Source organism: Carex rostrata, chromosome 8 (genome assembly GCF_964058835.1).
Source record: "Carex rostrata chromosome 8, lpCarRost1.2, whole genome shotgun sequence".
Classification (NCBI taxonomy): domain Eukaryota; kingdom Viridiplantae; phylum Streptophyta; class Magnoliopsida; order Poales; family Cyperaceae; genus Carex; species Carex rostrata.
The window spans coordinates 9,131,215-9,143,943 of record NC_135925.1 but is presented as its reverse complement, the minus strand read 5'-3'; the positions used below and the strand labels follow the sequence as shown (position 1 = coordinate 9,143,943).

General features: G+C 35.7%; 1 protein-coding gene across 2 annotated transcripts; it reads left to right on the top strand.

The window, feature by feature from the left end:
- Positions 1–227: 227 nt before the first annotated feature.
- Positions 228–5,284, top strand: LOC144557881 (dicarboxylate transporter 2.1, chloroplastic). 2 transcript variants are annotated; one of them, XM_078306512.1, is made up of 5 exons: positions 228–829; positions 1,308–1,601; positions 2,909–3,222; positions 4,126–4,574; positions 4,905–5,284. In XM_078306512.1, exons 1-5 carry the CDS (start codon positions 317–319, stop codon positions 5,018–5,020), a joined length of 1,686 nt encoding a protein of 561 aa, XP_078162638.1. In that variant the 5' UTR covers positions 228–316; the 3' UTR covers positions 5,021–5,284. The 2 variants fall into 2 exon arrangements, with proteins under 2 accessions (XP_078162638.1, XP_078162639.1); XM_078306513.1 differs by having other exon boundaries at positions 690–829; positions 1,346–1,601.
- Positions 5,285–12,729: the final 7,445 nt, after the last annotated feature.

The following is a 12,729-nucleotide window of genomic DNA, read 5'->3' as shown; positions in this document are numbered from 1 at the left end:
CATTAACTCCAAAGAGAATCTTTTGAGTTAATGAAAATCAACAATCTGATTTTAAACGGAGCCAATCCGGCTCCTACTTATAACTTAGGGGCTCTTTAATATTTGTGCAGATCTAGTCCACACGAATCTTGAAATAGATCAGATGGATGAAATTCATTAACCCAAAATATTTCCTTTTTAGTATGCAGAGGATACGAATTCAAGATACTAGGCCCCACGTTACTTTACTCGACACCTTTCTTCGTCAGACCCTCCTCTCTTGCCGGACTCCCCCTCTCTCTCTCTCCCTTCGTGCGCTCCCCTTCCGCTCTTTCAAATGGAGAGCGTAGCTATATCCCGACTCCTCCCATCGCCGCTCTCCCACCACTGTCACCTTCCTCCCCGATCCCTCCACCTCTCCCCTCCCTTCTACATCTCAGCGTCCGCTTCCACCTCTCTCCGCCACCGCATGTCTCTCCACTCCATAACCCTCCCCTCCCTTCGCCGTCGCATCAATTCCTCATTTCCTCCACTCCATGCTTCGTCCTCCACTCCTCCACCTCCACCTCCAGATCCTAAACCACAATTGACAAAGGAGGCCCCTTCTGGTGCGAAGCTGGTCCCCTTGGTTATATCAGTCGGGATTGGTCTTGCTGTTCGATTTTTGGTACCGAAGCCAGTCGAGGTGACGCAACAAGCATGGCAATTGCTTGCGATTTTTCTATCTACCGTTGCTGGGCTCGTGCTCAGCCCTTTGCCGGTCGGAGCCTGGGCTTTTATTGGGCTTACCGCATCTATACTGACAAAGACTCTCTCCTTCGCAGCTGCCTTCTCAGCTTTCACCAATGAGGTAATTCGAGCAATTCCGCGAGTTACAACTTCGTATCCTACATTGTAACTAAGCAATAAATTATAAATGTCTACTATTCCGACTCATTGACAAATAACTAAGCAATGCAAGAAATAGGAATCATATTTCTGTTGTTTGCGATAACCCTATGCTGACTAGTACAAGGCCTCTGTTATTTACGGATAGCAGGACCTGCTTTTCTGGTGCAGAACGAATACACCTGATCATTGTGCCGATATCATCAAATAACCTTCCCATTACTGATCTCACCAGATTAATATGGTGGATATGGCGCATTCGTTTTAGATCAGATGGTCTTTATTACAATCTGAGAAGGAGAATTTAAATTGAGTAAATGACAATAATGTGGTAGCTACAAATTAAGTGAATGATGGGCGTTGAGTAACACATAAATTAATCACAATTCATCAAACTTGTAATAATCTAACCTAGATTTCATCAAATTGGGTTATTTCAGGTTATATGGCTCATAGTTATCTCCTTTTTCTTCGCAAGGGGATTTGTCAAGACAGGTTTAGGAGACCGAATTGCCACCTATTTTGTGAAATGGCTTGGGAAGAGCACACTTGGTTTGTCTTATGGTCTAACATTTAGTGAGGCACTAATTGCACCTGCTATGCCTAGCACCACTGCAAGAGCCGGTGGCGTCTTTCTCCCAATTATTAAATCGCTATCACTTTCTGCTGGAAGCAAACCGGGGGACCCGTCAGCTAAGAAACTTGGTTCTTATCTGGTTCAATCTCAATTCCAGGTTTGCTTTTGTTTCAAAGTAGTAAAATAATTTGGAATTTCAACTTACTAATGTTTTTGCTCAATTGAAGAATATTAGTTGCGGTTATAATTTGCTCGACAACAAATTGTTGTCATGAAAGAAACTTGAAATACCTTTATGCGTTGAATATAGTTGGAATAATAGAGTAACTGAAACTCCAGATAGAAAGATGAGCTAAGATATTGATGACACCCATTTTTAGGGGTATAGGCTTATCGGGACTTCATGACATAATTGAGCTTCTAGTATTGTTTGTTGTACATTGTTTATTTTGAATTAAAATTCAAAATTCATGTGGCACTTGATTTCAATTCTTAGTTGCTGCTACAAAGGCAATATTTATTTGCATCCTTTTTGTCTTTAATTATTAATTTATAAATAGGGTTGTATTATAAAATCTGAAATGGTTTTCATATGATGACGCCAATCTCTTCTGTTCAGTTTGATCCTTAAAGTCAATCAGTGGTTATTTTTGGTCCTTCCACTATAATTTACTTGTGTGAATTGTTAAAAAAGTGTTATCTAAAATTTATTCTTGCTGTTTTGACATCATTAGTTCATCTGTAGAAGTCATTCTCAAATAATAATGAAGTACCCATAGTGCCCCTACAATTTGACACACTCCTTTTTATTCTAAAAAAATTGGAAGCTCCCTTTTTTTATCCCTTAACATGTCAAATTGTAGCCCTTTAGCCCTTGGTGATCTTCTTCCCAAACAAAGGATAGAAATCCTTGTCAGCACTATGTTATGTGTCATTTCCTTTTTTTTAATCTAATCAAATTGATTGATGCCTTATTAGCACTGACAGGGATTCTTTTACATGCTTTTGGACTAATAGGTGATGATAGGACTAAAATGTTTTATGTTGCACGCACAATTTGGGAACTCCGAATCTTTGGATGACCAAAGTGGGGAAACGGATAACTATATATGGAAAATCTGTGTAGTTTATTGAATATAAACTTCCTGAGAAGAAACTCAACTTATACTATCTATAAAGTATATATTGGCAGTTATGAAAGTGTGTCCATTTGGTATTGCGGTTATTTATTCTAATGTGATATAAGCGGAATTCGATAGAGACTTCAGTAGTTTATGAGCCTCTTTGATGCACATTTGAACTCATGAACCTAAAGCAGTTTCCAACTTTAAGGATACTATAAATTGCTATTAACTCTGAGCATTCTACTGCTTATCAGTTTTGTTACTTTGTAATTTGTAATCCTTTATCTATACTTTGGTTGCAAGCTTATGTAACAATTTATTTTTATATTTTAAATGACAGTCTGCAGGAAACTCTAGTGCTCTTTTTCTCACAGCTGCGGCTCAAAACCTTTTATGCCTTAAATTGGCAGAAGAATTGGGTGTAAAAATTGCAAACCCATGGGTAGCTTGGTTTAAGGCTGCCAGTTTACCGGCCATTGTATCTCTTATAGCTGTTCCCTATGTTCTATACAAAATTTTCCCACCTGAAACAAAGGACACGCCTGAAGCACCTGCATTAGCAGCCAAAAAGCTTGAGCAGATGGGACCTGTTACCAAAAATGAGTGGGTCATGATTGGAACAATGCTTCTTGCTGTTTTACTATGGGTCTTTGGGTAAGTGTTTTTCTCAACCTCGCTAATGGGCTACATTACTATGGATGCTATTTATATTGGTTTTTAGGGATACTTGATCTGTCTCGGAAGGTAATGTAGAAATTTTCTGATACAACTAGGGAGGATTTAAGGTTATAATTGGGATAGAACTTGAACTTCGTTCCAAAGTTTTAAGCCAAAGCCAATAAGCTTGGTAACTGAGATAAACGGAGAGATCAAGCTGGTATTCTATTTTTGACCTCCACTGGTACCTGCCATCCAAGATGTACATACACATACCAAAGTATACTTACTGTATTGAATTCTGGTATTTCTATATCTGGTTGGCACCTATTGGTAATCATTGAAACATCACTACATCTCAAGTTATTGTTGCTTCTGATACGAGATTAGGTATTGTTTTTCTTGTGACTTTTTTATTTGTTCTGAAATAAGGGCTACCCTGAACCCTAGCATCCATTTCTTTTTGGATTCCTCTTGCAAAGTTACGACTTCTTGTATGGCGTACTATGACACTACATTTCTTTTATCTAATTCTAACATTCAAGAATTTTCAGCCTTTTTTTTTCTGGAAAATGAGACCCAATACATTAATACTATTTGCAGATGATGCTGAAATTGTCATACTTGCAATTTACACATTTATGTTTTTAGATTCAGATAAGAATGCCAATGTCTCAGCCCAACATGAATAAACTAATAGTCATTATAGTCAGGGACTAAACTGTCAATATTTATGAATGCAGTCTGCCATCAGAATTTATCTAATGGCTGGTTTATATTTTCGCAGCTATGAAATACTTTTTGGTACCTGAAATATGAGAAATGTTCACTATTATGTGTAAATGCCACAAGGTATCTGGTGTTATATACAACAATCATCCAACCTCATGTACATTGCAGGGATGCTATTGGTGTGCCAAGTGTAGTGGCAGCAATGCTGGGCCTCTCAATCCTCCTCCTTTTGGGTGTGTTAAAATGGGATGATTGCCTAAGTGAAAAATCAGCCTGGGATACACTTGCCTGGTTTGCTGTGTTAGTTGGCATGGCTGGGCAGCTCACCAATCTCGGCCTCGTCTCCTGGATGTCCAGCTGTGTTGCCAAGTTCCTGGCATCTTTCTCCCTCAGCTGGCCTGCCGCATTTGGCATGCTTCAGGCCTCATATTTCTTCTTGCATTATGTGTTTGCTAGCCAGACGGGACATGTCGGGGCCTTGTACTCTGCATTTTTGGCCATGCACTTGGCCTCTGGTGTCCCAGGAGTTTTATCAGCTCTTGCTCTCGCATTTAACACTAACCTTTTTGGTGCGCTTACTCATTATAGTAGTGGGCAGGCTGCGGTGTATTTTGGAGGTATGTAATTTTTTTTCCTGTAGCAGCTTGTGTTAGTACTAGACTTATGTTGTACCATCCAGCTAAGCTTCAGTAAGTTTTGACAAACCGACTGAATTTTGGATGCAAAAATTGAATATTAGCCTAGACTATTATATTAGTTGTATGCTTTCTTTTTGGACAGAGAACTGGATTCTACTATAGTTTTGCTATGTTTATGCCTCCTATCTGCATGATAACCTTAAAATAGTTGTTTCTTATAAGATAAGCAGGCATTTCGGTGTCTTTGATGTATTTGCAGTTGTCGTACCAATATCCGATATATAATATGCATTTACTTTTTTGTTACAGCTGGATATGTGGAGCTTCCTGATGTGTTCAAGATAGGATTTATTTCAGCCATGCTTAACGTGCTGATATGGGTGGTTGTCGGTACCTTTTGGTGGAAATTTTTGGGACTTTATTGAGTCAGACTCTGCCTCTATTGTAAGTTGAAATTGGAGGTAGTCTTTTTTTTTTTTTTTCACCAATGCGCTTATTCAGTGCTTAAGCGGATTTTTTTTTTCCTTAAAAAACTATCATTCAGTAGTTCATTTCTCTTAAATTCCATCCTTGGGTCTGCCGAGGGGTAGTTGTGGTCATTGTGACCATAAAATCTAATTTAGTTTTTGGAATATTTCACTCATAATTCCCCACCAATCTCTCTCCGTTTTCATGAATCACTTGTCTTCTTGTGGATAGTAAAGTTTTCAGTTGATTCTTATTGTTCTCCAAGTACCTGACTGCGCCAGTGTTGTTTGAAATGGGCTGTCCATTTTGGCATACCCACACCAACTATCATGTGTGTGCAGGGTGGGATCCATTGACATTATATTGATTTGATTATTTTGATGATGATAAAAAAATAATATAATATTTTGAAATTCACCATTAGAGATGTGATCTATGTTTATATGATGTATATGAAAAATGATGAAATTTGATGCACATTTTATCATTAATGAAACGACTTAATATTTGTGAAGTACTAAATTATACGGTTTTTGATAAAATATCGTAATGACACTTAAATTGTATGAAATTTTATACATAACCAATCTATAAGTCTAGCAACATATCTATAATTTTTTTTTTTGAATTATTGAAATATAATCTAAAATATGTTGTCAAGATTGTAATTGTCATATATCCCGACCCATTTTTTTTTTTTTATAATAAAAGTGAGCATAGCTCACCGATTTTATTACCAGAATCAAAAGTTGTCCATGACTTGGTACCAAGTACCGATCCTGCTATTACAGCCATGAACAAAATAAAAGTCATGCGTCAAGATCAAACTGACCCTAGCATAAGAACGGAACACAACAAAAGATACAACCACAACACCCTTCCAACAAACTATATCATATTACTAACCAAAATCAAACTACACATAAAACAACTGAGCCCTACACTAGATCTTCTGTTACTTCACTTTCACTTTGGTGCATGTTTGAGTTGGATCTACCTATAGGCAGCAGGTCCCTGCTTACCTCCTCCTGACCAATATGCCCCTTTTGCAATAATCCACATAATATATCACAATTTGATCAATATTAATTAGGAAGCAATAAAGATAACTTCAACAATGAACCAAAACATTTGTTCTTCACCCGTAAATGCGCCAAAGCTTTAATTTGAGCCCCTACTGACTTGGAATTTGTTTTAACCCCTTGGAAACACAATTTATTTCTAGCTAGCCATACTAACTACAGCACAACCCCTCTTAAGTAATTTTACCTATCCTTCAAAGGAATATCTTTGTCAATAAATCATAATTCATCAATAGTTGTATAATGAAAAGGAAAATTGTTAAACTCAGCTATCCAATTCCAAATGCTTCAAATAAAAGAACACTGTACAAACAATTGATTCTCAGTCTCTGCTTCGCCACAAGATACACAAGATACATCCTCTGTCATCCTCTTTTACTCAGATTCAAATCCCGACCCACATATAATACGTTAATCTTATACATTATCTAAAAATTTAGTACTTTACTAACCCATCTCTAGCACCTGCGTCATTAATTTCCTATAAAAAGGATTCATGTCTCAATTTGTGCAAGATCTTACAAATTACTAACTAGTCTGCACTTGTTGAAATTTTAAAAAAGTCTGGACCCTAGAGTACATTCTGCATTTTTAATTCAACATAATATAAGGCAACATAGAAAGCACTGTTGGATCTTAACCCAACGTTGAGCATATATGTAATATAATTATTAATTGTTTAATGTCATATATGATTATCACAATTAAAGTGATTTAATATAAAATTAAGATATTAGACAATCTATGTATTCAATAAGAGGTGGTCTATAAATGTGTAAAATAATTTAGGCAAATATCAAATCATTGATGGACTGATTCTGAAATTTGCAAGTGCAAAAAACTGATTTCAGAACCCTCAGTGCGGATGCACTCAGTACTTAGCTAATTTTTGGGAACTTCAGGACAACACAGGAAAAAGTCAGAGACTAGTAAGGACGCACTCGACCCCAGTGTGGACGCACTCAAGACTTAGGCGATTTTCTGAAGTTCAGCGTAGAAAAGCCCGAGCCTAGCGCGGACACACTCAGGACTTAGACAAAATTTGGGGCTGAAAGAAAAGAAGTTATTTGGACGTGTCTCAACCCAGTGCGGACGCATTGAGCCCCAATGCGGGTCAGTGCAGACGCACTCGAGGTGCCAGATGTGTAATATTATATAAGGATGTGTCCCCAAGGTACAAGATAATCAACTCAACTCAGAATTCTAAAGAGCAGTTATTTTTATACATAATTTTGAGTGCCTTCTCCCTTTTTCCACCATCAAAGAATTGAGAGAAGAAATCCATTAGAATTTTGGAGATGATTTCTCAAGGACAAATCTTGTTACTTTGGAAGACTTAATCCACGATTCAATCGGGCGACAGTTACTTTGGAAAACTAGACATCTAGAGTCTTGTCTCGCGCTCACGGAGACGGTTGTTGCTCCGCCATAGGCTTTGATATTCCACGGCAAACGGCATGGAATCAGGTATTGTATTTCACACTAAATATTATGTTTTGAGTCTCTTTGACATAGGACGGTCCTTAGGTTAAGGTGAAGATTGTTTCTTCTTCTCCGGAATGTAAGTATTTGACTCCTAGATGAAATATAAGTGTTTGATCTCTAAATAAAACATAATTGTTTGACATTTATGATTCCCAACAAGTACTTATATGGGAGAGAGATATCTTAATTTGACACCGGCTGTTAAGTTTTGAAAAAAAAATAATAATAGAGAGATGAGAGAGCAAAACCCTTAGCATGGCATGCCCGTTGTAGTTCTGGTAATAAAACGGCCAGTGTCGATGGGAGGTTTGTTAAATCACATGTGTGATGTGTTCAGAGTTCAGACGCGCTAGACCACCGACCGTGTTATTTTGTCGTGGCACGGGACATTACTTAGTGCTTAGAGAAGCATCAAGCTGAGACTGAAAGTGTCCAACAGAATCTCCCTGCCAAAACCTGAAAGTAGATAAAAAGGTTGGCCCAATCATCTGTGCATTACTGCATATTCTCATAAGAAAAGCGAGAAAAATGCTCCAGTTTTTCTTTAAGGAATTTTTTTTATCTATAGAAATTATTAAAGTCACACGTACAGAAACAAAAAGAGTACTTAGATTCCAACAAATTTAGAAAGATCTGACTCAATGAATACGATTCAAATATATGGATCGGTTTCAATAGTCCAGATCCATAGATATATTTTGTTTAAAAAAAATAGATGTTGATGTGAAAATTTGAAATATAAATGCCATAGAAAATCAGATAAGAAGTGGATCGGCCTCAATGATAATCCAAGTTTTTTTTTAAAAAAAAAAAAAAATAGTAGGATCAGCCTCTACCAAATTTAAAAATAAAAAAAGTTTTGGAATGAGTCAGGTCCACTTAGTGTTAGGTGACACATCTTGACACCATATTTTTATAAGTCATTTTTGTGATTTTAAAATTCAAACAGGCGATCCGAATCGTTCAACATGATCTCCATATTAAAATGTACCTGGAGACCAAATTTTATATTTTTAAAATTTTTTTTAGTATTTATTAAGATGTATACAAAATTATTGTTTTCAGGCAATTTTAGACCATTGAAAAACAACAATTTTAAAAATTCCTAAATAAATAGTAATAAATTTCCAAAAAATGTAAAATTTGGTCTTCAAGTACATTTTAATATGGACATCACATTGAACGGTTCGGATCGCCTATTTGAATTTTGAAATCGCAAAAATGACTTATAAAAATATGATGTCAAGATATGTCACCATAAAATGGTGTAATTGGATCCCTCCTTATATATATATAGAGTAAGACTATGCTACTTCGCGAATTAAATGGATTGTTTTAATTCATGCTCATATCTCTAGTTTCGAAGTCCAAATAGCTGATCCAAACCGTTAGATGTTTAATCTATATTAAAATGTGCTTGGAGACCAAATTTTATATTTTTTGGAATTTTTTTACTATTTATTAAGATGGTTTGAAAATCGTTGTTTTTATTAAAATTATGCACCATTAAAAAATAGTGATTTTCAAACCATCTTAATGAATAGTAAAAAAATTCCAAAAAAATGTAAAATTTGGTTTCCACGCACATTTTAATATAGATTAAACATCTAACGGTTTAGATCGGCTATTTGGACTTCGAAACTAGATATATGAGCGTGAATTAAAACAGTCTGTTTAATTCGCGAAGTAGCGTAGCCTTACTCTATACTCTATATATATATATATATATATATACATACAGAGTAAGACTACGCTACTTCACGAATTAAATGAGCTATTTTAATTCGTACTCATATTTCTAGTTTTGAAGTACAAATAGCTGATTCAAAACCGTTAGATGTTTAATCTATATTAAAATGTGCTTGGAGACCAAATTTTATATTTTTTGAAATTTTTTTACTATTTACTAAGATGGTTTGAAAATTGCTGTTTTTATTAAAATTTTGCACCATTAAAAAACAACGATTTTCAAATCATCTTAATAAATAGTAAAAAAATTCCAAAAAATGTAAAATTTGGTCTCCAAGCACCTTTTAATATAGATTAAAAATCTAATAGTTTGGACCGGCTATTTGGACTTCGAAACTAGAGATATGAGCGCGAATTAAAACAACCCGTTTAATTCGCGAAGTAGCGTAGCCTTACTCTCTCTCTCTCTCTATGTGTGTGTGTGTGTGTGTGTTGGCTATTCTACTATGGAAGTATATGAGAGAATATGCTTATAACTCGTTTTTGCGTTTTCAACGTTCAAATGGTTAATCTGAAACACTCAATATGTAAATATATATATTTATAGATCTGAATCATTGAGACCGATCTATATATTTGGATTGGACTTATTGAGTCAAATTTTTCTAAATTTATTAAAATCAGGTATTCTTTCTGTTTCTGTGTGACTTTAATAATTTCTATAGATAAAAAATTTCCTTTCTTTAACTAAGGCCTGCAACGATGCGACCTTTACGACTTGATTTGTGGCCATAGGCCCTATTTAGGTGATGCTCAACCAAACCCACAGCATTTCCAGCCTGAATTTCCTGTGTCCTATACTACTAGGCATTTACGTGCCACTGGTGTGGCGATTCGTACGTGCCCTGCCACCAAAAAAAGTCTAGAAAGCATCTGAAAGGTATAGATTCAGGCCCTGTTCAGTGTGTTAAAAAAAAAAAAAGAAAAAAGAAATTTACTCCGACTGAATTTTTCAGTTCCTATTCCTATTTCTATTCTCAATAGGGATGCCGAACAGGTCCTCAATGCCGTTCCTTGTTTTCTATTTCTACCAGGTTTAAAATAAAGTTTAGCAGTCCTGAGTGCTGAGGTAATCATTTCGCGCCTGGCAATTTGGTAGTGGTAAAACAATCAACAAATTATAATATCATCGTGTCTTTTTAAAGAACTATCAACTATGAATATGATACCAGCTGATAAATATGTAGTATATCAATAGTAAAAATGTAAATTTGTAAGAAAACTCGTATGGATCAATGATAACTTAATTTTATTATCTAGGACTTTATAATTTGTATAAGAAGAGCATAGACTGAAGAACTATCATTGTTATATTCGTCAATGTTTGCAAAAACCGCCAACATACGAATTTGTATATTCCATACAGTAGGACTTAGAAAATGATAAATCATAATATAACGGGAGTGAGTCTATGGTACTATGCACATTACGATTTGACACCGTGCTACGGCTCTATATTTGAGTTTTCAAATCCTAACGGTCGATCCGAACCGTTCATCTTGTTCTCCATATTAATATGTGTTTGGAGACCAAATTTTACATTTTTTGAAATTATTGTACTATATTTTTAGATTTATTGAAAATCACTGTTTTTAGATGGTCCAGAATTTTCAGATCAAGTGATTTTCTAAATATCTAAAAATATAGTAAAAAGTTTTCAAAAAATGTAAAATTTGGTCTCCAAACACATATTAATATGGAGAACAAGATGAACGGTTCAGATCGACTGTTAGGATTTGAAAACTCGAATATAGAGCTGTAGCACGGTAACAACCCATGATATGCATAGTACCATAGACTCACTCATATAACGGTGACAAAGCAAGATTGGGATTCTGTCATTTGGATTGGATTTTTTTTTTTTTTACAGATGACCAAATAACAGTATAAGCTTTTATTTTAGACTAGACCGAGAGATTTGATATAAGTAAGAACAAAGACCTGACTTATCATGCAGGAAATATAGTAAGAACAAAGACCTGACTTATCATGCAGGAAACATTGTACAATCAGCTGCATTCTTTCGCTCTTCTTTGCCTTTCATTTTAGTTTGGTTAATTGTTCCCGAATTGTAATATTTTTAGGACGTGTTCGGCAGACGGACGGGAATAGGAATAGGAATGGGATTGCAAAATTTTTGAACTAAATTTTACTGTTCACGTGAGAAAAAAAAATTCAGTCTAAGGGCTTGTTTGGCCGACAAATGAGAATGGGTACGGGCACGGGATTTGAACTGAAAAACATTGTTCCCGTGAGAAAAAAAAAATTCAGTTTTTTTTCCACGTGAATAGCGATTCAGCCGAACAGACCCTAAGTGAATTTTTTTTTTCTCAAATAAACAGTAAAATCCGAACACGCCCTTCCTCAGTGCTCAGTTCCTTTCCCCTCTGTGCCTAAGCCTGAGTGCCTTTATGCTTTCCTAGATAGTGACATAAAACGGCGAGCATCAAAGTAACCCCATCGTATCATGGCATCTGATTACCTTTACAAATGGGATATGATCCCACAGATCACATCATCTAGCTGTAGCACTGGAACTATATAGCCACTACCTTGCCTTTCTAAAACTTTAAACTAGGAGTAGGATTTGTCACCAATGTTTATCCATCCCATCCCATTTCTTGGTTAAGATTAAGACCAGCAATCAGTGGCAATTGTGTCCACAATTTACTAGTTACATTCTTGTCCCTAAAGATTATTCATTTTGCTGAAAACTTTTTGAGTCTTAACGGCAAAATGCTAAATAATTTGCTCCATTCAGAAACTTCATTTTATAGAGATCCATGTATTAACTTATTTGTACAAACGGTGGTCAATTGCAATCATTTCCATGTCTGATAGTGAAAAATCACCTTTTTGGGTGAAGACTGAAGAACGGTTTACATTTTCTTGAATTTCCTACTGAAGTTAATAATATATAAATATTTACCCAATAAACTCTGTTGAGGTTAAATATTTTTTTTTCTCTTCGTTCTCCTTTATTATGTGACTAAATATCAGTCCAAAGTTCCGTAGCGTTTTCAATCGTAACTAAACATAAGGATAACTAAATACGATTGTCACGTCGTGAGTTCGGAATCTGAACGTGGAGTTCTTTATCAATATTGGAATCTAGAAGGCTAGAATATCTCTGGGATTTTTTTTCTCTCAAACAAAAAAGTAAATACGATTGCCCTGTATTGAACCATGATTTGGCTCATGGAACAGTTGTAAATGATCTTCCAGTTTGGCATCAATTGGAGAAGGGGAGAAACGATCAAGGATGAATCTCTCTCCTTTCCTCTGTAGGTACAATTAAATACTCTGTTTTGGTCCGATAAAGCTTCATATTTGTTCAACTTTCTTCGTCA